Source organism: Ruditapes philippinarum, unplaced genomic scaffold, assembly GCF_026571515.1.
Source record: "Ruditapes philippinarum isolate M1 unplaced genomic scaffold, ASM2657151v2 ctg69_1_1_1_1, whole genome shotgun sequence".
Taxonomy (NCBI): domain Eukaryota; kingdom Metazoa; phylum Mollusca; class Bivalvia; order Venerida; family Veneridae; genus Ruditapes; species Ruditapes philippinarum.
In genome coordinates, this window is record NW_026862474.1 from 681,736 (window position 1) to 705,920 (window position 24,185).

The window sequence follows — 24,185 nt, forward strand, 5'->3', positions numbered from 1 at the left end:
GATGGAAGGTGAAGAGCAAAAGTTAGCGCTAGAAGTTTTACAAAAAGGTTCCCTGTCGAAGAAAGTTAATCCCGGTGACCTTAGGGATCGATATAGAATAAAGGCTGACAATAAATGCAAGCCTTATCAATATTATATTGACCAACTCAAAAGAATTTCAAATGCGTATATTCCAGACAAAATACAAAGAAAGGGAATTATATTCAACCATGCCCTGAAAACTTGCTTAGATTTGGCACAAATTGACAATAAGTTGAAGCTTATATCATATCCATGCACTGGTCATGGAAATCAGTTTTTTATTCTCACGCAACATTCAAATATAAGGGTTGACCGAGCATGGCTCAAAGCCGAGTTAGAAACATCCGAAATAACGTTATCAAGAGATTTCAAAGACTGGTCAACACCAGAGTTTAAATGGAGCTTTGAAAGTAATGGCTCAATTGTTCATAATGGAATGTGTCTGAATGCAGAAAATACCGGTGAAGTTTCACTAAAAACATGCGAGGAGTCTCCTTTTCAAAGATGGGATTGGCCTCCTCAAGAGTTATAGATAGCCACACTCATATAATGCATAAATAATATCTGACATACTAAAGGAAATCATTATAAAGTGCAACAATGACATTGCTGCTGAGTAGCCACACCCACCGAAAATGAGTGCCATCTCTATCGATAAACACGCATCCGTCTTCTTCCTTGAGAAGTTCGTGTCTCCCGCTAAACATGGCAGCTAACATAGAGTCGGATTCTCTAGTCAACGTCAACAGGGATGTTGTGTACACATGACCTCCAACATCGAGCTTTACTCTTCCCTGCAAAGAGAATGTTGAAATCGGTGTAAGGTTGTGTAAAGCAATGCTATTCGCATGCCTGGAAATGAATATAAAGATGTTAATCAAGTGTGTGTATTAAACCTTGAAGTCTTCAAAACAGTTTATTTACATTTTGTTGAATTACATTAAGTGTATACCAAGTGATGAGGACTTAATTGTGTGTTTTAATGTCCTTTTAAAACTTTAAGATCAACATATTTTTTTCAGTGTCAATTTTCAAAATCTTCGAACACATTCCAAAATTTTCTTCAAACTTATATTTCTTTTAAAGAAATCAACAAAAATAAGTACAACCTATACCATCACCTTTACTTACTCCGACATTTGTTTATAACCACATTTTTGTCATGTCTTTATGGACACACTGAAGATTCAACTATATATTTTATGGAAGAAAGCTTTTCATCAAAAAAAGAAAACAAATGGTTCTACTCTCTATTTCTATCATGAATTCATAATGTGAAATTTAAGTTAATTCGAACATGTTCATTTGATTGTTTCTTCAATATCAAGTACGAAATGTTTTGATATTTATTTACGAATGTCAATTTATTTAGATGAATTAATATAGTTCATTTATATGATTCAATTGTACCGAAATTACAACTTTACCTTTTGATTTTTCTTACAACACTTAATATTCCATTTCTAAATGCGTATTATATCCATTGGAATTAAGTATACATTCACTTCAATATTTTTTATAAAGCACCATGTTGGGGAATAACCTTTATATATGTATGTGGGCATTTAAATGGTATAATTTATTATCACGTTTTATGTGAATTTTGTTATACTAGTTCTGAGTTTCTCCAAAAGGTATTATCCTGTCAGGTTATTAAATTCCATTTCAACTTCACAGTTTTCTGCTACATTTAGTAAATATTTGATATTCCATTCCCTTCAAGCAGTGCACTTATTTGTTGTTCTGGTTTCACTTTATTTTAACTTATCAAACAAACATCACGCCTTGTTGAAAAATTTTCTCAAGTGACCGAATACAGAAATATATGTGTCAAACTTCTGCCGTTTTGTTCTGGAGGACCTAGCTACATGAAAGGGCATTTTGTCGCGTAAACCACAAGGACTCCCTGTTTAAAACAAACCAATACAACAAAACAAAAGGATAAAGGAACAATGAACACGTTCATTAAGAAGTCAACAAACAGATTTTCTTGAAATAAAAATCATAATACAGACTCGAAGGTCATAACAACTCTTAAGACAAACTTATAAAAGATTATACTTTACTGATAGCTTGGTATTTAAAATATGAGTTTTAATAGAACCGTTATATGCAATGCCAGACTTTTTCAGCTGAGAGCCAATAAACTGACTTGGTCCGCATTTAAGATTTTCAGTTTAAACAGAATTTTAGTATGAAACTAGTGGTTTTCAAAAGTAGTTTATTTTAGTCTAAGTATGTTTTCTACTTACCTGTATTTAAATTTAGTGTTACAATTCACTAACTTACTAGATCACCCTTTGAAGAACCAATAACAATTAAAACTAATTGTTTTTTTGAAGTGGCACCCTGGGAGAAGAAATGAGATCAAAGACAAAATGACGATATCGATCAACAACAGAACCTAATTAATTCAAATATTTTGTGAAGATCAAGTAATGTTAATCCGATTAAAAGAAATAACGATAACGAACATGGCAATAATCAGACAAAAAAAAATCATATTTATAATTGTAATTTCAGGGCAAAGATCTAGTTTTGTGGCTTTGAGGTTATGTTCCTTTGCTTTGGCTCTTGTAATTTTCTTCTAGTTTAAGGGAAAGGATCTTTCTTTTTTGACAATGTTTATCCTTTATTTTTTCTGTTTCAAATATTTTGAAAGTATCTTCAAAATCGGCTTGAATTTATTGAGTGTGATGAATCTGTGGAGTAAGAAGTCGTTTTGATGACATCATTATGTAATAAAAGATCACGTGATTATGCTAGCTTTATGATTAAAGTATCGGACAGATAATCCAGTCTAAAAGAAAATGCTAAGCACCGAAAATATGATCTGCAAGCAAGTTGGTAAATGCTTTCAGTTACTTAATTACTTCTTAACTTGTTCTCTATTTTACTACCATTTTAACTTAATGTCTAAATATAATCCGATTTTAAAAATCCTTTCAATATTTAACACAATTAAACCAAAAGCTTCATCACGTTAAATTAATCTTTATATTTGAACTTCCTTCCCTTTGAAAGTCATTCTCAAATACAAGAGGTCTGTCGTTCATATTATCAATTTCTCTTTATTTTCAGCAACACCATTGCGATGAAAATGTGAATACCTAAAGTGTTTCATGACCCAAACCACAAAAATACACCGGAGTCCCTACATTTTTGCAAACTTACACATATACATCTACGACTGAACTTCACATGAAGAAAAAAAGAGGACCAGAAATATCAGCTCTTTTTGGCGTTATAAATGCTCTCTTAGCTCCAGCTGAGTTTGAAATGCAAACATTGCTTCAGACACTTCAAGATCTTGTTCAAAGGTCTGATTTTTAGAGAAATTTTATTGTCCACTATATGTGACTTCCTGTCTTGCTTTTTGTGACTTATTTTTTTAAATTGAATCGGATTCAAATAACCTGTTTTTATTCGTCCATTATGTTGCAAACTTGCATGTTTGGGACAAAAGGAACGTGGTAGTCAAACTGTACTCAGCTGGAGCATTTCAAAATGTATGAATATCCTTTGCTTAGAAAATAAGACACTTTTGTGATGAAAAAGACGTTGTGAAATTTTTTGCGCTTATGTGAAGGACAGTAATAATAAAAAGACAATTCAAGAAAAGTTTCCTTATTTCTTTAAATCTAGAAGTGGAAACCCTCTTAACTCGCTTACCTTCCTTATTTTGGTCTAACAGGAATTATCTGTGATTATTGCATAAATTAAAGGCCTTAAGAAGGATTTATCAAATAATAATCCAAAACAAGCCCCCATGTGCAATATCACAAATTTCATGGCATCCCATTCCGCGTCCAACGTTCTTATTTCTTCTGACTCTCAAACATCTGTTGATTTTGTTAGATTATTTTAAACCTAACCTACCCTCCTCTAAAACGAGATTTCAGGAAAAAGAAACATCATGGTTAAGCAATTAAGTAAATACAATATGCAGTCCTTGTTTTAATTCAGATAAGACTCCTGTGTCGAAGCAATTTATGTTTTCATAAAGCTTATTTACTTGCAGAATATTTTATAATATGGTGCGATCGTGCTGAAACAGGACACTTTGGATGATTTAACCAAACCGTTTTCAGCTTGTATTCAAAATGCAAATGGATGACACAAATTTTGTTTCATTAATGTGTCTTCACCAAATACTTTCATGGTTTTACGCGAGATGTCTTTCACACGCTGAACACCATCAAAGTAGTCCACAATATTTTAGTAAGTTTTTGGACCATTTCATAAACTTGCTTTTCAGTAGAAACTCGGTAGAGACTCAAAATAGTGTACATTGTAGTTTCTATGAATTATTTAGATCATTTGTACTCGTTTTCAACTGAAACTTATCTTTATCAACTTATCAGTTTCCGAGTTTCTGACGACAATTTTCATAACTTTGGTAGTTGGTAGACCCAAATGTAATCAACCTACATGTATATGTAATGAAAAGTATTAAAAACATTGGATTACCAAATTACCCCAAATTACCCAACAGTTTAGAAACCAGAATGTCAAGCCCTCCTGAGTACTAATTTACCTCCATTTTAGCATACAAACCTTCTGAATCTTATGCACTTCTTCCATTCGTGTTATTTCATCTCTCAACTGTTGCCATTGACGACAAACCTCCTCTCGCTCTTTCTTCATTTCGCGCTGAAGAATGGCAAAGAAACAAACTGTATTTCGTATCTTTAATAAACACATTACCTAACTAACAATGACAAACATAAAAATAACGCATCATTAATTTTTAAGATCCCAGTTAAAATACTATATCGAACATTTATGTGTTACCTCTTTACTTTTATAAGGGAGTCATTAAATAATAACATATTCTTAATGACGTCAGCGGACCCACAAATAAGTACGGGCGGGCATTATAATCTTTCTATCGGACCGCTTAATTAAAGTGTTGTAACAGCGCAAATATTTTACAAAATGCAAATAATACGTACACGTTGACAACTGAAATAATTCACAACACTTTATCTTAAATGTGGTTGTTAAAGCAATATAATTTCTATTCCCTATTACCATATGTGTTAGTAAAGTGTGGTATAATATAGGAAGATATGATATACATTACTTCGGACCACCTAGCATTACAGTGACAGTCCCCGCCAGCCTCCGGCGTTGGTCCGTAAAATGTTTGTGAGCTAACTTATCAGTCACTATAATGCTATAAAACCCTTAGTCCTATGTTTTACTTCTAAACTAAATCGGTTTTTTGAAGCTTGAAAATAAATATTATACGAGACTTCCGTTCTGATTCTCTTCGTATGCATCATTGCAAAGTATGCGTGCGCTTATTCTATCATTCTCGGCAATTAAGTGACCAATCATATAAAATTATATTAGAAAATAAAAAAAATCATCCGGATGATTCTCCCAAACGACTAGTATCAAGTACAGTTTTCCACAAAAACTGTTAGATTATCTATTTTCTTTGTCATTTTTTCAACTATCTACCTTTTCTGACGTGTCAGTACGTACCTTGAATACTTCTTGATCCTTCGACAAGCGTTTCTGTTTTTCTTTGAGATCCTTTTCTTGTTTAATTAAAGCATTAGCTTTTGTTTCAAGTTCTTTCTTTAACTTCTCTAGAGAGGCCTTTTCTTCGCTGTTTTCTCTATCATTACAAATTATAAACAGATTTTATTAAAGGAGACACAAGAAAAATACTCAAAAGTAACATACATAATTTCATATTACAAATCTTCATTGTTGCTACAGAAATATGCTTACATAAGATACGGACCTGGGTATATCATTTTACATAGCTCTGCTTCTTAAACCTTAATGCGGTAGTGATTAAGACATTTTTATCGGAGATTCCAACAATGCCCATCTTTTAATTGTTTTTAATTGATGGTTTGGGTGTTGGATACTCTGAAGTCTGTAAAACAGTCAGTTCAATTTACTTGTCGTTTGCCTTAATTATTTGTTGGACATTTACAATGCGTTATATGCCCTGTACAAGAACTTCCCCTTCAGCCAGACACTCAATAACAGGTACTTTGAATTCTGATCTGGTGCATTGTACTGGAATTTGCTAATTTAGCTGAACTTCCTAATTGGATTTGTCAAACTTTCATTTTGAAACAGTCTGTTATCGACTTTAGGGATATGAAATACAATTCTTAAAGTGGGTCTGCCAAATACATACAGCGTGGTCCAGTTAGCTGATTGGTCGTGCAGGCTGACTTGGGTCTATTCTTGTGACAAGGCTAATAGTATACAGATTTGGTTCGAGCTTTAACAATGTTCAGAACAAACCCTCGAAACTATTAAAAGAATACTATTTACTTGTGTAAGGTGTTGATTTCATCAATCTTGTCGGAAACATAGCCTTCTAGAGCTTCTGTTACAGAGTCGTACTTGCTCCTTACAAAATCTTTAAGGTTCTCCAGTAGCTTTTCTAATATAACAAATCAATAACATACAGAATTTATTTGATAATACAACCAAGGATTCGTTGTTACAGGACTTATACTTTAGTCTTCCTTTATGGTAAATTAAATAATTTAAAGTGACATTATGGATATTGATAGAATTTTCTGTGAGTCACGTGGGTTTTTGATTATGCTCATAAACTAGACTATGAAATCGAATGAAGTTATGGAAAAATCTAAAGCTATTATGGCTTTGACTTGTTCATCTATCATTTACACTTGGATGGACATAATGTAACTTTAAAATATTGAGCGTAAATGGTAAAATAAGCTAGATATCTACATTTTATTACACATTTTTTACAATTGTACTTAAACACATACTATAAACTTCTGTATGTCATAATAATATTACACTTATATAAAGTCTAAACACAGATAAACATATATTTACTGCTAACAAGCTGACGAACAATGTGTTCAAGTGTCTTGTATCACAGACACACAATTATAATGACAATTTTATCTTCAGTTAATTGTACCCGATAAACGGAAAACTTGTACTATAATAAGTTTATCTGAAGTAGTCTTATGTCAATTATGAACATCTATTACATACTTTTACAACTTATTGTCAATAAAATTAAGCTTAGGCACCCTGATTATGTTATATAACAGTTTATCGTGTATCTGTTACATGTATAATGTTCCACCATTGACCTTCTGAATTTCTTAAATGAACATTCTAGGTTTCATCTTTGGGACTTCTCATTATCAGGCTGACCTGACCTAAACTGGTAGTATACAAAAGCTAAGAGGTCCGGTTGCCTAGTGGTTAAGGTGTCTGTCTCTCGGCCCAAGAATAGGGGTTCGAGCCCTGCTCAGGTCACTACCATGTTTCTTCATATGACACCAGTACTGTAGCACTGTTAATTCCAGGAATCGGACTCGAAAGTGGTTAACATAAGCTGCAAGAACTTGTTTTGAAATCGAGCTAAAAACTAAAGGCTAATCACTTCCGGTTTCAGCGGGATAACGTTAATACATGTATATGATTAAACAATCAAAACAGCATGAACTATCAGTGGTGTTATGTCAAAATGATTTGATATGACAAAATACGTTTTTTTACCTAGTCTTGCATCTAGTTCTTCTTCTTTTCCTGTTTCTGTTGGTTCTTCCTTTTTATTTTCTGTTGATTTATCTTCATTTATGATCACTTCGTGTCCTCCATCACATAAATGGATTCCAGGCTCGGCTGAGTTCTGTAGCTGATCCCCACATTTGCAACAAACATACTAAAAGAAAGAATTGACAATCTTTAAACATGAAGAAAACCATTATATGACGAATGAATATGGGGAAAAGACGCCAGTTAGTTGCATAATGTTAAAAAATATTCATTAACATCTGAAACGTAACAAAATTTATGCTATTGAAATGGGTATAAACATAGTACCGTAGAACTACTTTTTATCGCGGTATAATAGGAAGAGCATGTTCTCAGTTAGTTGACTTCCGCTGACTTCCGTTGAATAATTTTTGAAATCCATATAAAACTGTTGCTATTCTCTAGCTTTGTTCGTCAATACAAAAATCATGATGTCAATAATATTATAGATTTTATAGCTTTTCTTGTTCATGTAATGATCAATATCCCTCAAGAGACAAACGATTTGATATATAACCTGTTTGTATAGCGCTTCATGTGACAGAGCCTGTTTTCGTTTTCTATGACTACAGATTGTTAATAAATGTCACAATGAAAAGCCGCCTTGGAATTGACCAAATATTCTCATTTTGATGGGAAAGTAATTATATGAGGTAAAATGGAACTTCCAATCATCGATCAACCAGTCCACATGAGCACCTCATAACATTCTTTTAGGTACATACTGAATTGTTGCGGACAACTCTCGACCTTAAAAATACCCTCGACTGAACTAACAAGAAAATCGAGAGTCGATCTCAAAGCAATCGGAATATCTCGGCTATTATTCATAATAACCGAAATTATCTCAGAGCAGAAATTGAAAGGCTATTTGATTGAAATCAAATACTCACTACATTGTAGGTAACCTAAGTCTAGACTATGGAATTAAATGTTAATCTACGATCTATGAAATGATGTAGATCTATGTTTTAATATGTTTTCTATTTTAAGAGGCCATTTGGCCAAATCACCGTATAAGGCTACTACATGTACTAGAATGAAGAAACTTATAAATTGCATAAATAAATGATAGCAGAGTATACAAATGTATTAAACATTTAATTCCCCTCTTTAATTGAGCGCTTTACTAACTAATCAATACATTGAACAGCCACTAGAAAATAACTACAACCACTCCTTACAATGTTTTATATAGACCGTATCCTTGGGCAATATAAAATAAAATCTAGATATATCTTTAAGGCATTTTACTACATAACGAACAGGTCAAAGGTTAATTGTTAGATAAATGTTACAATTTCATTACGCATAAGATAGACTGGTTTACTTACGAATATCAAAGTGTCTTAAATTACTGACTGAAAATAATTACTACTATTTATCTTAAATATACATTTTTATTTATTCTGTCAAAAAAGGACGGACTGAAAATTATCACAACTTCTTTACATGAAATAAACACTACTCTACTTCACTTAAAATAAATATCCTTATCAAGACAAAAGATAGAGAATAACTGTATGAACATATCGTTTACATACACCAGTCTTCTTACAAGGTTTTCGAACAGGTCAATTAACCAATCATGTACGGTTTACAGATCACATGCTCCTCCATGTACCGAAAACAGGTCACGTGCTCCTCCATGCCTCAAAAGTTAAACGCGTACCAATACGAGGGAATACAAGGGAATAATGATTGTTTTTCTTTACAGCCAACACATAAATCACAACTGTGGAAAAATTTCGGCAAATTTCGTCACATTCCGTATCTAATAAAAGTCTAATAAAAGTCAAATAAGCGTCCGACATGACCATGATTATCAAACAAATAGTGTCTACTAGCTGTTTTCTTGGAAGATTTATTAACCTGGGACATAATATAATAATTGATGTCTCAGATATTACGAAGATGTACATCACTGGCCGCCATCTTTCAAGTTGATGATTAATGACTTATTTGTGTGACAGTTTGTAAAAATTCATTTTTACAGTGTTTAAGAATGTTCAGACACAAACTGAATCAATATACCTTGAAAGGTTCCAATGTATCGTTTCTGGAGTTCGCTCTATTTCCGGTAAAATGGCCCGAACCTCGTCCTCTCCTATGCCCCCTACCCCTGGGCCTTGATGGTCCAGGACCCTTTGTGATAAAAAGCAATGAAAATATTTAAAAATTAAAAATGTTAACTTTATGCTTTTTAACAAATGGCCACAATTTACCATTTTTCACTTTCTTTTTATTGATCGATAATTAAGCTCAGTGCTTATTCTGATTAGATGAAAGAAATTTTCTCTATCTAAAACGCTGCCGAGATGTGGCATTGTACGTGCAAATGACTAATGATACATGTACTTACAAATCAATCGCTGTATCGACATACAATATATAGATACCCCGAAAAAGTAAATAATCATAAAATTATTTTTGAATATTTCATTTGAGTTTGTGATTCTTCATTACCAAATAATTATGGAAAATCAATGCAAGCTAATATTGTAAGGTATCTGACTTAATTGCCACGTTTATATGATCAGTTTAAAAAACATAGATCTTTATCAAATTTTAACTCACCTGCCAACTCGGACCTGGTTGATATTGCACGGGTGGCATCATCTGGTAGGGCATCGGGTGTCTAGGTGGGCCCTGGTATTGAGGTGGCGCGTTTGGGTAAACTGGGGCGTTGCCAGGGTGACCGACCCAAGGTGCGCATGGGGGATTGTTATACATGTACATATTTCTAACAGAACCACTTCTCATTCCTAAAAATAAATTAAATTATTTTTATGACAATATTGTAATAATAACAATATTTTACGTTCATTTACAGAATGATTATCACACTGCAATATCAATTAACCGATGCCACTCATGTCAATGTAGCTTAGCAGCTTAATTGTGGTCGACATCTTGAAAAAAATCTGGCAGATAAAAATACAACCCAAATACAAAAGAACAAAAACTCCCACACGATTTATTAAACTAAACGGATAAATCACGTCGTGCCATTTTCAAGATCGCTATATATGGGCTTCAAAACAATAATAATAACTATTTATATATATGCGTACGACGGAAAAAACGGTTAACAATCAATATGTTAAAACATAATAAAGAAAAGTAATTTGCGTCTTTTACACTTACTTTTATTACATGATCAACAAAAATGTCGCGCACTAGTTATGACTCATCACGTTTATAGTATTATATATAGAGCTAGTTAATAACCGTTCTTCTACTAATTTGCAATAATAAACTAACTAAAAAATGCACAATTATGAACTAGCTTAAAATGCATACATTTAGTTATTTCATTGTAGAAAATAACTACGGAAAATAATTTCGTTAAGAACCTCTTAAAACACGAAGTCTTGACAGCCGTTTGTTTACATGTAGACGTGACCTTTACCGACCCGCTCACACAGAAATCTGATTGGCTATCAATAATTCAGCTGGTAAACGTAAACAAATATAGGTTAAACAGATATATTTGCTAAAAAAGATCAAAATTATGCACTTACCTGAATGAAAATTGCTGTGAAATTTGGTAGAAAGTACCACAATATATCAATTTATAATACTGTAATAAATTTGTAGCAATACAATTCTCCGATTTGCTGAAAAATATGTTTTAAAGGCAGTGACATTCGCAGCTGCTTATCTACGCAGAAACCTAGATTTCTATTTATATCTTCGTTTATTTTCGTAAACAATCGTTAGATTTTCCGGTGTAAAATATATCAGTTGCGTAGCCATCAAAATATAGCTCAGTGACTGGGCTGGTAACATAGTTACACTAGTTTAAATAAAGGAAAAGAAAAACCCCATAAACTCTGTTACAATTGTAAAATAAAGTACGGAAAAGAATCCACGAATTTAATAGCTAATAAGGATTCTTTATTGTATACAGTCCGTAATTAATTAAACAATTACATTCTTTTTATTTAGATTTCTTATCTTTTAAATAGTTTGCCTGCTTCAATAATAACTTGCTTACTATAAACTGGAACATACGTTATAGTACATCCCAGCTATAAAAGACGAACGAAATCATTCACATTAATTTAATTTTAAAATTAGTCGTATATATAAACATGTACATGAAAAATTATTAAATTTATATCACTTAATTGTAGTAAAAGTCTTTGCTAAGCACGAATAAAGGAATGTTAGGTTTAGAAAAAAACACAGAGTGTGCAAAATGAATTGAATTAAAGATTTAAAAAAAAATAGCAACAATTAAGTCACCGGAATCTAGATTACAAAGCTATAAGACGTTACAAATAATATTATGTTCTTTTAGATTTAAGAAATGAACAAATAATTCTTTGGGTGTATAACGCAAAATACATATCACGTATTTCTATAATGTGTTACTACGAGCTAGGGGATGGGGTTATTTTTTTATTATTAACATTTATTTAATTTTTTTTTACATATTTTGTATTATTATGTAATTCTGTGAAAAATTGATGCATTAGAATAATTTTATTCGACTTATTGAGGTATTACCACGATATATATGTTGTTTTTTACACGATTATAAGCATGTATCTGGGGCCGTGCTGATCTAATACTTTAAATAGGGTGCTGGTATATACCTCTACTATATCAAAGTATACAGACACGTGCCAGCCGGAACAACAACTTTTTGTCCAAATTCAATTATAAATAATGGCGGGAAATTTTAATTTTTAATACAGAAGTGCCTAACATTCCCGATGGATACTTCCAATTAAGTTAATTCATGACATGACAAAGTCGGCAATATAGACATGCATATTTGTAATGTACATAATATGAGAGTTAAGACCTATTATGTATCAGAAATGCTTTTATTTCTCATAAGCCTTTTCTAGTGTGCGGTGTCCTGCTATAATTTCCAGAAAGTTACTCCATGGCCAATTACCTGAACCATCTTGCCTCTGTTGCTTTAAGGCAATTAGTACATTATACATGTATTGATTTGAAGTATTTTGTGAGATCGTCAAAATACCACTCATTTTAGCTATATTTATGACCAAATAATTTCACATCTGCTACTTTCCTCAGCATCTAAAATGCTCTGAAACCATTATTTAAACGTTTTATATAAAAGGCATGTTAGCCTTTTCAAAAGTAGTAAACATTTATTCGTGTCCGAGGCATGTGTTGTTTCAACCACCTGTGGACTTATGTACATATGTGTTATATACGTGATGTAATACATAAATATGTCTTTATTATCTTACCAAAATTGTATGGTTATGGGACTTGAAAAGTGTTAAGTTATTACACATGTATGTTCCATGTACATGTATGTCATACAAACCATCGATCGCCGCATTCAATCTCGTGGTGTACGGGTATGCAAATGTACAAGAAATATTTGTCGCTATCATTTCCTCTTGAAAAAAATCAAAATTGAAGATATTTTTTGTGGGTATTGCATTTGACAAGTAAAAATTATAACAAAAAAATCTTAAAACTTCATGACATAAAGGCAATTTAATTGTGTACATCTACATACTAAATGTGTTTGGAAATACATTTTCTCAAACGGGCGGAAATTCGAAAGACAGTGCCGTCTTGATAGTTTTAAGTTTGTTCCAAGCCTGGCTGTTTCAAATGCCTTTCACTATATTCCAATCATATTGTACACTAAATTCCAATCATCAATGATTAAAACTTTACTTTTGTGACACGGCTTTTAAATTTCTACGTACTACGTATAAACTTCAAAGCAGCACGCCACCAGCTTCATGCTAATTTTGATTGTTCTACCAAAGTGTCCGGTTGTACGTGAAATAAAGTAAAGGGGCACTCGAGGTCTTTCTCCATCAGAAAAGACGGGAAACGCTTTAAACGACCTTAATAGTGCAGTTGTGACTTAAAATCAAATGTTAATGGGAATATCAAGTCTGGTCAGCGAATCCGCTAGAACGCGCCAATCAAGTTCTGGACTAATTTTCACAGGTCTATTCTTAGGGTCTAGGTCAGGTCAGGTCGTGTGTGTGTCAGTGAGTTTATATATTTATTCTCGCCAATGGTTGACCATATGGGCGAGTCCCTCAGAAGAGTATTAGTCATATATAGTACAAGCTACAGAAAGATGCACCAATTCCAGAAGCTTCCCCTGGTTCTTCACAGGACTGATTTGTATTTTAGTTGATCATAGTGGGAATCGATCCCACAATGTCACGACTACAAGTTTCGTGCTCTAACCGATTGAGGTGTGTGGGCTGGCTAAGGTCAGGTCAGGTTGGAGAGCTAAATATATATCCATCGAGCTGTTTATTCAAATAAGAAAACAAATATCATCGAAAATTACCGGTTCAGATAAACTACCTTATGTTACAGGCACTATACGCTCCAGAAATCCATATTTATCAAATTCTTTAGAAATGTCAAACATGTGTTTCATTGTTTTAATAATGGATTTAGAGCATGTTAGATGTTTAACAGCTGGGGTAAAGTAGCGCTGAATGTGTTCAGTAATGTAAAGGTAGCAAAATGTAAAAAAAGTAATATTTTGACTTCCATACAAAATCACTATAATTATATCAATTGCAACGAAAGCAAAATGAGCAAAGATGGCAAATGAATATTTTTTGAAACTGTAACAGAGAAATAAAAATGATGGCAATTAGCATTTCTGAAGCATAATGGGTCAATAAGGATAGAAAAATAGTTTTGTTCTGCACATACATGCATTTCATTGCCACTTGACTGATACTGCTACATATGGCCTGTGTCACCACGGACTTACTCGAGTGCTTATAGAGTTCAATGAGCAACAGAAAAAATGTATAACTTCTATCCAGATCGGGTACAGGTCAGTGGTTGTACTAGTGTACTTTCTGTGCACAAAAGAGCCATCCGAGGTCTTTCAATTAGCAAAACAGGAAGGAACAGGCAAAGTATCTCAATGATAGGTACATAGACTGTATATATGACTCTGATAAGAACAATCGTAAGGTTTAGGTAAATCTTAACTTGTACCATCATAAAATTTTCATTTCCACCAACAGAAAGATCGAACTGACACTTCCCTTAGAGGTAAAAATACGTCGGCACTTAAAAGAATACAAAAACATGATCATCATTGTACTTTTATGAACACTATCATTTGCATTAGACACAGATAGACAGGATAAAGTATTCCTTACAATGGGTGAAAGCAACAACATCAATAACAACAACAACAAGTTTTAAACTGTATTTTAGTATCCTTATCAATAACATTCAACAATTGGTTTGATGATAATTTAATGGTTCCAAGGTCTGGCCTAAAACCTTGTTGCCCTAATGGTCTAAAGATAGACCAACTCTTCATTGCTATAGCTTAAATATATGACATGTTTTTCATGGTTAATCTGTACATGTATCTTTCTATGGTGACCTTGAACCTTCAGGCAAACCTGGTGACATCAAACTTTTGAGCCTATAATGCTCTGAGTCCAATTATCTGAGGCGAGTCCAATCAATTGAGGCGAGTCCAATCATTTGAGGAGAGTCTAATCATTTGAGGTGCCCCTCACTTCTCCCATAGCGCTTACAATAAAACACAGATAATCATTTAATACTATAACATTCCAATCTTGCAGTTCAGATCAGATGATTTAATATGTGGTATAAGGTATGTCTTTAATAATGTTGCCAATTCCGCCCTGATCTCAGGTATATCAGCCACCCGGTGTTTCTTTATGTCTCTATAATTCCAGTCTATCACTATAGCTGTCAAATTATCCAGTTTTAAATGACCTAGAAAACACAAAATTTGCATATTAGCAAAAATCACCATGAATTCAGGCACTAGACACAATTAATTCACCTATATACCCTTGTTATACTATATATATAAAGACAAGAGGGCCATGATGGCCCTAAAGTCGCTCACCTGTATATAGGCCCCGGAGCTGGGCCAGTTTAAACCCCAGGGCTTTTATTTGAACAAACTTGATAGACACCCATTAGAAGATGTTTCATGCTAAACATCTAAGGTCTAGCTTGTTGGGTTTTTTAAAAGAAGATTTTTTCAAGTTTTTTTCTTTACACATATAGTTAAAAACAATGACACACCTTGGGCAGGGCCAGTTTTGACCCCAGGGCTTTTATTTGAACAATCTTTGTGGACACTTACTAGACAATGTTTCATGCTTAATATCTGAACTCTAGCTATTCCGGTTTTTTCAAAGAAGATTTTTAAGTTTTTGCTATACACATATAAGGAAAATCAATGTCCTCTGGGACAGGGCCAATTTTGACCCCAGGGCTTTTATTTGAACAAACTTTGTAGACACTCACTAGAAGATGCTTTGTGCTTAATATCTAAACTCTAGCTATTTGAGTTTTTTCAAAGAAGATTTTGTAAGTTTTTGTCATACACATATAAGGAAAATGAATGACCCCCAGGACGGGGCCAATTTTGACCCCAGGGCTTTTATTTGAACAAACATGATAGACACTCACTAGAAGATGTTTCATGCTTAGTATCTAAACTCTAGCTATTTGTGTTTTTTTTTTCAAAAAAGATCTTTTAAGTTTTTGTTATAAACATATAAGGAAAATGAATGACCCCTGGGCGGGGCCAATTTTGACCCCAGGGCTCTTATTTGAACGAACTTGGTAGACATCCATTAGAACATGTTTCATGCTAAATATCTTAGCTCTAGCTCTTTGCATTCTTTAAAAGAAAATTGTTTAAGTTTTTACTATATGCATATAGGGAAAATCAATGACCCCCTGGGGCGGGGCCAATTTTGACCCCAGGGCTTTTATTTGAACAAACTTGGTAGATACCCATTAGAAGATGTTTCATGCTAAATATCTTAGCTCTAGCTCTTTGGGTTCTTTAAAAGAAGATTTTTTTAAGTTTTTACTATATGCGTATAGAAAAAATCAATGACCTCCTGGGGCGGGGCGAATTTTGACCCCAGGGCTTTTATTTGAACAAACTTGGTAGACACTCACTAGAAGATGTTTCATGCCAAATATCTAAGCTCTAGCTCTTTGGGTTTTTTTAGGAGAAGATATTTAAAGTTTTTTCTTTTGGTTGCCATGGCAACCAGAGTTCTGCATGGAATGGAATTCTTTGAACAACTTTGTTAAGGCTTCACAAAAGGAACATCCCTGTGAAGATTCAATATGATCTGCCTTATGATTTCAGAGGAGATGTCGTTTTAAAAGTGTGAACGGACAACGGACGACGTACGACGGACGAAAAGTGATCCTAATAGCTCACCCTGAGCATATGCTCAGGTGAGCTTAAAAATGTATAGTATTGTAAGGATATATAGGTAAATTGATTGTGTCAAGTGCCTGTGTACTGGAATTAGAATGGGTTAAGACAATATAAAAGTTAGTGTACTAGCTTGTAACTCTACTGCAAATGAAATAATTCAATCTTAATATTAACTGTTTCAGACTAAATGAGTTAATCCAACAAAGAATACATTTTATGAATATAATGGAGAACTCTATAAAGTATTAACTACACACAAATTTAATCCCCTGTCAGGGAAGAACTTTTGTTCATTCTTTAAGACTAACAAACAACATAGAAACCTAGGCATAGAAAGTGGCAATTTTAAGAATTTTGCCCCCCCCCCCATTTTTTTTTTTTTTTTCCTTTAACGGGGAATTTTTTTTTTTTTGGTTTTTTTTTAAATTTTTTTAAATTTTTTAAAGGTTTTTTGGGCCCCCAAAAAAACACCCCTTTTAAAAAACTTTTTATGTCCCCAAATTCCCGTTTAAGACCAAGGAAGATCGCTTAGTTTTCCCAACCTCTTCAATATAAACAAGACACAAGCAAGGTTTTCCTTAAAAATTTTGGGTTTAGTATAACCCTACAGAGATGTTAAATGCTTTGATGTTCATGACATTGACCACAAGAGACTCCTTGTTGGGTTATGTGTTTCTCAGTCCAGACTAACCAACTGCCTGTCTGTATAACAAATATCTTGATTCAAATAACTTAAAGATCCTGTATGTTTTGTAATTGAGATTGCATACCACTCTTCATTGAATTATATATGTATGTAATTATGCAAATTTGTCAATTTTCAAACATGGAAGAATATGTAAAATATGTATTGCAAATATTTGTACATATTTAAGGTAATCATTAAATTATATGCATTCATTTCTTATTGGAAAAATTGACTTCCCTTTATTTACATGAAATATTAAATTCGGTAATATCTTTATAAATAATGTTTTTTGAAACTTACAATATCGATAAATCTTAATTTGAGCATCATAATTTGTATATAAAACCATAAAAATAATGTGTTACAGGATCTTTAAAAGACATCTACATCTTTAAACTAACTTAATGTATGGCTTTATGATTACTATAAAAGAAAATTCATTATCCTTTGCATAATGATTTTTAAATACATAAAATATTGCAGATTTATTCCTTTCTAAAAAATGTTAGTTCACTGAGGTCAAAACCCATCTAAACATAAAATTCAAATTTTTTACATAGATCAAGTGAAGCACTTAAATAGGAAAAGTCTGCAAATGATAACATAAAAATATACTCAGAATTATATTGAATATTGACAGTTAGTGCAATTCTTTACTGAATTTGAGTGAAAACCGTTGCAATACTTTTCATTTTTGGGTCATTATGCACAATAAAAAAGAGCACCGCTAGACGGAGCATTATATGCCCGAAAGTGTTTTTTTTTTAGTAAGGATGAAGCATTTGTAAGTCATGGGAATTCGCTGTTCATCCTATAAAATTTTACAGCTGTAGGTTGATTAATACTTAAGTTATTAATAATGACCTTAACCTTTGACCTTGTGACCCCAAAATCAATAGGGGTCTTCTACCTTATATGGACAATCATCCTAAGAAGTTTGAATATTGTGGGCCAATTGGGAACTTTAAATTATGCTCTACAAACTGTTTTCAGTATTAAGGTAAAAGTGACTTTGACCTTTGACCTTGTGACCCCAAAATCAATAGGGGTCTTCTACCCATATGGACAATCATCCTATGAAGTTTGAAACATTGTGGTCGAATTGGAACTTAAGTTATGCTCCGGAAACTGTTTTTCAGTTTTAAGGTCATAGTGACCTTGACCTTTGACCTTTTGACCACAAAATCAATAGGGGTCTTCTACCCACTATGGACAATCATCCTATGAAGTTTGAACATTGTGGGCCAAATGGAAACTTAAGTTATGCTCCGGAAACTGTTTTCAGTATCAATGTAATAGCGACCTTGACCTTTGACCTTGTGACCCCAAAATCAATAGGGGTCTTCTACCTTATATGGACAATCATCCTATGAAGTTTGAACATTGTGGGTCGAATGGAACTTAAGTTATGCTCAGGAAACTGTTTTCAGTTTTAAGGTCATAGTGACTTTGACCTTTTGACCCCAAAATCAATAGGGGTCTTCTACCCAATATGGACAATCATCCTATGAAGTTTGAACATTGTGGGCCAAATGGAACTTAAGTTATGCTCTGGAAACCAAATTGCTAACGGACGGACGGACGTTCTCACAGGACAGTAATTATGTAGCTACTCTATTGTTCTCTCTATTGTTCTTTTTAGCCACGCAAAAGAAAATAGCCACATAAAAGCATTACGGAATGAATGACATCAAAGAGAAAGAACAGTTACCTATTGTCCCTCTAGCCACATAATTACTCTCCTGTGAGTGCGGACAGACAGACAGACGGACGCCAGGGGGTATAACATAATATGCCCTTTCGGGCATATAAAAATGATTATTCTGGAAAAAACAGGTGAGAAGATGATCTGAAAATTTGTACAGAATTTATTTGGTCAGACTTGAATCAAATGGTACACAAATGACCAAAATATATTTCCAGTCCTGTAATGTCCAAAAAACTTAAGTGAAGTCCCTTTAAGATTATAAATTTACCTGATTTTACTAAAGCCAGTATTCTGTTTGGAGTTCCTATTCCCATATGGCATACTGACTTCTTTAAAAATGTCTGTTGCTCTCCTAACTGAAATAACAAGATAAATATTGTCAGTCAATCAGTCTGTTAAAAAATTAAATAAAATTAAATAAGAAAAGATTGATTTCTGCTTGCACCATATCTAACCATACACACAGAAATTGTAAGATACCAAAACTAGATTTTATGCCAATATTAGATATGTGGAAAAAGAGACTGTGAGAAATAATCAGATTAAAAAATTTCCCAAGGAACTTGGTGACAATCATTCTGAGAAAATGTGGTTGAAAATCCATTGTGAAATGTTGGAGTCGCGCTCGGAAGACTTTGTTCAGAGATCTACCAATAAAATAACCAATGTCTATAGTGCAAACTTGGCTAAAATACTAGCTGGTTTAAACAGTTTCTATTTCTTCAATATCTACAATACAATAATATAACAATACATATTATTTGCAATCAAGAGCAAATAGAGTCAAGTAGAGAACAACCGTCTTTCATTAAATTTTCTTTCCAATGACAGATATCGTAATTGACTTTTTATACTTTCTAGTATTTCACTTACAGACTAAGCAAGTAGACTCTCTGAATTTTCATTGATGACAACCAACATGCCCTCTTTTGCCTTTCAAACTATTAAAAAATTTTTTTGGTATATCAAATCACATGCTATGTCTTGGAATTTTATGAAAGATCTCCAGCTTAACCAGTATCTCTAACAGTTAATACAATATATCATATAAAACACATAGCAATAAATGTACAAACCTTCATATGTTTCGCGAACAATTTGGCACATTTACATTTATCTCCCTTGAAGTCTTGTAATTGTCTGAAAAACAAAGATTCAATCATTTATCCATTAATAAAGTTTACCTTATTCATTAAAAACATAAATTATAGAAAAAACTTAATTTGTCTTTCAATCATAGTTAAAACTTCAGTTTTTACACTAAGTTATTCACAATGATTTTACAACCTACGCTATTTGATTATCAATTATTTGAGAATGTGAAAATGAGGAGATATGCATGTAGGTCTATATCTTCTTTTTTTTAAACTTTGACCTGACATCAAAAGCTGTGACATTTGATGTTTAATTTTTCTTGTGTAACATTTATATTTAGCATGTCATTGAACCATTGAAATGTTATTTTAACATTAATAAATGACATCCAATTGTTTCATGGCATGTACAAAACATTAATCACAATGGAACATTTTGATTGGCAGAAATTTGATACAGTTTTATCGATTTTTGGGCAGAGGTACATTTCAAAGCAACAAGATAAAGTAATAATTCATACAAGAGACCATGCAAATTATTTATATAGCAAATCAAACAAGATACACATCAGTTACTGAAAGTGAAAAACTATCAGCTCATGATTGGATGAGAGGGATGCTACTTAATTTGAACAAATGTCACCTGTTCAGGTCCACAGCCCTCAGTGCGGCAGCACAAATCACTAACAACATGGGAGAACCTTGGCCTTCACACGCAATTTTCATTTTCTTCCATTTAGGTAACACAGATCGTAGATATGCCACAGAAAATGCTGGTGTTTGGTTTGGTGCATAAAAGTTTTTCTCTATAAATAAAAAATACAAATACAGTGTTTGTAGTCCTGAAATTACTGAAATTCATAGTTTTATTCTCTATTTTGTTTTACTTTTCTATTTTGATTTTCCTCTATCAAGTAAGTCATTAAATTGTTTTTCAAATTGCCTTAATTTTCTTTTTTCTATCTTCTTTCTTCTTCATTTTTTGGTTGGATTCTATGTCCTTTTCACATAAATTTTAATACTAAAACACCGTGGAAACAGTTTCTGTATGTTTTTTAAGCATGAATTATTTTATTTGAAGTTTCAAAGGCAAGGAACAAGCTGCCTGCAACCATACACACACCACATTATTTCAGTTCCAAAGTACTGTTAATTAAGGAAATGACATCATTGACATAAAAAAATTTTTTTTGTTGCATTTAAGGTTATACAAAAACAGTAGAGATCAAATGGTGACTTTCCAGCTTTAATGGTAAAAGTAGACCTCTGGTGTCCTGTGCATTATTTCGGGGCACCAGAGTAGAACCACCGACATGTGAGTAAGCTAGCTGGATACCTTCCTCACAAGAAAGAATCCAAGACGAAGGATTTAAACCTAAAGCAGTTACAGACAAGTGATTTGAAGTCAACAACCTTAACCGTTTGACCATTTACCCCTCCATGAAGAATAATGATGTCATAGACATTGAAACATGTAAAAATATTTAATTTAATTGGACTCTGGAACTATGAGGTTTAAATAACAAGTACATGTATGAATATTATGTCCAAACATACATTATCACATGCCATCACTTGATGTTATATCATCAAGATGTACACTTTTGTATGTTATATAATTTGTACGCTTTCAGGTTGCATTATGTTAACAGCAACCATCTGTTTTTGTATGCAGTTTGCTGATTGTGAAGAATAAAATTATCATTCATCCAGAATGAAAACAAGATATAATCTTCAATCTTTGTGAATGTACAAAAGCTTGACATACATGTACAATGCATTTTAAGTGAATGCAAGTTTATTCATGCTTGAAGTCAGACAAGTCCATTATTATACCTGTATCAAGTGCGATTTCATCCCTTTCAACCGCTGTTAATTTCCCACCAAAATGTTTATCCAGAAAGCCAACAAAATCTTCAGGACGGCCAGGCTTGTCTCCCTTTTCCTTTAACTCATCTGTTATCCTCTTCTATAAATATAAATGTAAAATGAGTTAGTTTAATTTCAAGCAGCTATTTCAAAAGACTTAATTTGTAATACTTAAAACTAAGTTTAGAACTGACAAAATACATCTTCAAAGACAGTATGCAAATTATATATAGACAAACAAATTAATTTACTAAAAGACATGTCCAGTTATTCCATATTCCTCAATAAAATGAGTCAATTTTGAGTACAAACAAGGATAGGTAATCATAAAACTACAGATGCCTAAGAAATTTGATTCAAAATGTTATTGATAAAATCTACTGAATTTGGTTTACATGTATTTAATGCTGCTAAAAAATAAAAAATCTTTAAAGACCTGGTATTTCTTTATATTTATAGCCTTAGTGGGGTTTGAAAATATTGATGTAACAGATCGAATAAATTTGATAAAATAGCTGTATCAATTCATAAAAAGTATATCTGTACTTATCAAAACTGAATGATTTCATTTAAAAACACTTATTTTATGACATTTTCCAGGAGTTTAATGTAATATTAATTGAGTTGCCTCCCATTTAATGCTATGTTGATTGTCATAAAAAATATTTTGAAAGAAAATTTAAAAAGAATTATAAAGGTTTATTTTGGTATCTTTCAGTGCCTAACCATTAAGGGCTATGTCAATTATAAATAAAAATGATAGTAAATTTAAAGAAAATATGTTTTATTATTGGCATCTTTCAGAATCAGTGCCTTTCTAATTCATTTTTTTCTATGCACACAGTTACCCTATTTCTTTTTCTTTTCTTCTTCTGATCTTTATCTTTTTGTGGTTGCTCTGGTACTGAGGTTTCCATATCCTCCTTGTCTTCAATTTTCTCATCATCATCATCATTACTGCTGTCCTCTTCTGAAACATACAAAATATTCATAGTCACAATAGCAAAAATATTCAGCATTTATATATATTAAACAGTTAAATACATAAATTTACATCACAATTTAATAACAAAATAAAACAGTTATAAAGTTATACAAAATAACATTTACAGCATGCCTATTACAGTCAGAGCATGACTCCTTTGTGTCTCCTTAGCAGTGTTTGGTAGGAAATTAAAAAATTAGGGCAAGATCCAGTGGGAATACTGAATAGCACAGCAACAACTGAACAAGTCATGCTTATTTCTGGATAAGCTTAAAGCCTTTTAGAAGTAATACCCACCCCTATCAAATAAATTAGATTTTTCAAATTCATCATGTATGGCATGCTGTTTTAAAATAAATAAAATTTCACTTGATAAAACAAATTGGAGCGAATCGTCTTTGGGCCGAAAAATATGACAAATTTTTCGATCGTGCGAATTATGAATTATCTAAAGCACACATGAAAGTTTTCATGCATTACACGTTAAATTTTATTTAAGAGGAAATATTTTAAATCAGATACATTACAAATGGGCGACTGCTGCCACTGAACTTTCAAGGAATTTACCTTTCCACCAGTCATCGCCTAAATCGTCCGCCATGCTGGATTGTTATCTGGTGCGTTAAATTCGTAATATTTTGAAGTAAAAATGATTGCCTTTAATCAATTATTTCCATTTATAAAATACACACTTGAAAAGTACAGAAAAATGATCTGTTTAAAAACGCAGTAATTATTCAATATCGTGAATTAAATTGATATTTTATGAATTCGTAGACGTGGCTTTGGAGCTAGCAAAAAGGGGAAATGTCAGAATTTATGTTTTGAAAACATATTCTTCAAATTCGAAGTTAGAAATCGGAAATGGAGGCTAAGCCAATTGTTACATGTAATATTCCGCTTTGTTTAATTCAACAATGTCAATCATAACTGACAAAACATTTGTGTTTAGAAAAAAAGTTTAACGCTTTAATTTCAACACATTTTTATTTCTCCAAATAATCAGAATACAGTACTGCACACCAAAGGGG

The 24,185-nt window shown here is 32.7% G+C and overlaps 2 protein-coding genes across 10 annotated transcripts; both read right to left on the reverse strand.

Moving 5' to 3' along the window:
• Window positions 1–578: 578 nt before the first annotated feature.
• On the reverse strand, window positions 579–11,278 carry LOC132719237 (uncharacterized). 8 transcript variants are annotated; one of them, XR_009624192.1, is made up of 9 exons: window positions 11,109–11,277; window positions 10,162–10,349; window positions 9,619–9,729; window positions 7,546–7,711; window positions 6,328–6,439; window positions 5,515–5,650; window positions 3,694–4,674; window positions 2,274–2,370; window positions 1,818–1,927 (listed from the first exon to the last, which is right to left on the reverse strand). XR_009624192.1 is itself a non-coding variant. In XM_060702995.1 (9 exons), exons 2-8 carry the CDS (start codon window positions 10,345–10,347, stop codon window positions 2,302–2,304), a joined length of 876 nt encoding a protein of 291 aa, XP_060558978.1. In that variant the 5' UTR covers window positions 10,348–10,349; window positions 11,109–11,278; the 3' UTR covers window positions 1,818–1,927; window positions 2,274–2,301. The 8 variants fall into 8 exon arrangements, 5 of the variants coding, with proteins under 5 accessions (XP_060558975.1, XP_060558976.1, XP_060558978.1 ...); XM_060702995.1 differs by having other exon boundaries at window positions 4,579–4,674; window positions 11,109–11,278; XM_060702992.1 differs by lacking the exons at window positions 1,818–1,927; window positions 2,274–2,370 and adding an exon at window positions 579–815 and having other exon boundaries at window positions 4,579–4,674; window positions 11,109–11,278.
• Window positions 11,279–14,772: 3,494 nt separating this feature from the next.
• LOC132719239 (protein CMSS1-like) lies at window positions 14,773–23,880 on the reverse strand. Of its 2 annotated transcripts, none has more exons than XM_060702997.1 (7): window positions 23,722–23,880; window positions 23,018–23,139; window positions 22,137–22,269; window positions 20,944–21,106; window positions 20,283–20,346; window positions 19,475–19,562; window positions 14,773–15,330 (listed from the first exon to the last, which is right to left on the reverse strand). In XM_060702997.1, the coding sequence occupies exons 1-7, from the start codon at window positions 23,753–23,755 to the stop codon at window positions 15,152–15,154; spliced, it is 783 nt and encodes a 260-aa protein (XP_060558980.1). In that variant the 5' UTR covers window positions 23,756–23,880; the 3' UTR covers window positions 14,773–15,151. The 2 variants fall into 2 exon arrangements, with proteins under 2 accessions (XP_060558980.1, XP_060558981.1); XM_060702998.1 differs by having other exon boundaries at window positions 23,018–23,136; window positions 23,722–23,770.
• Between the last annotated feature and the right edge of the window lie 305 nt (window positions 23,881–24,185).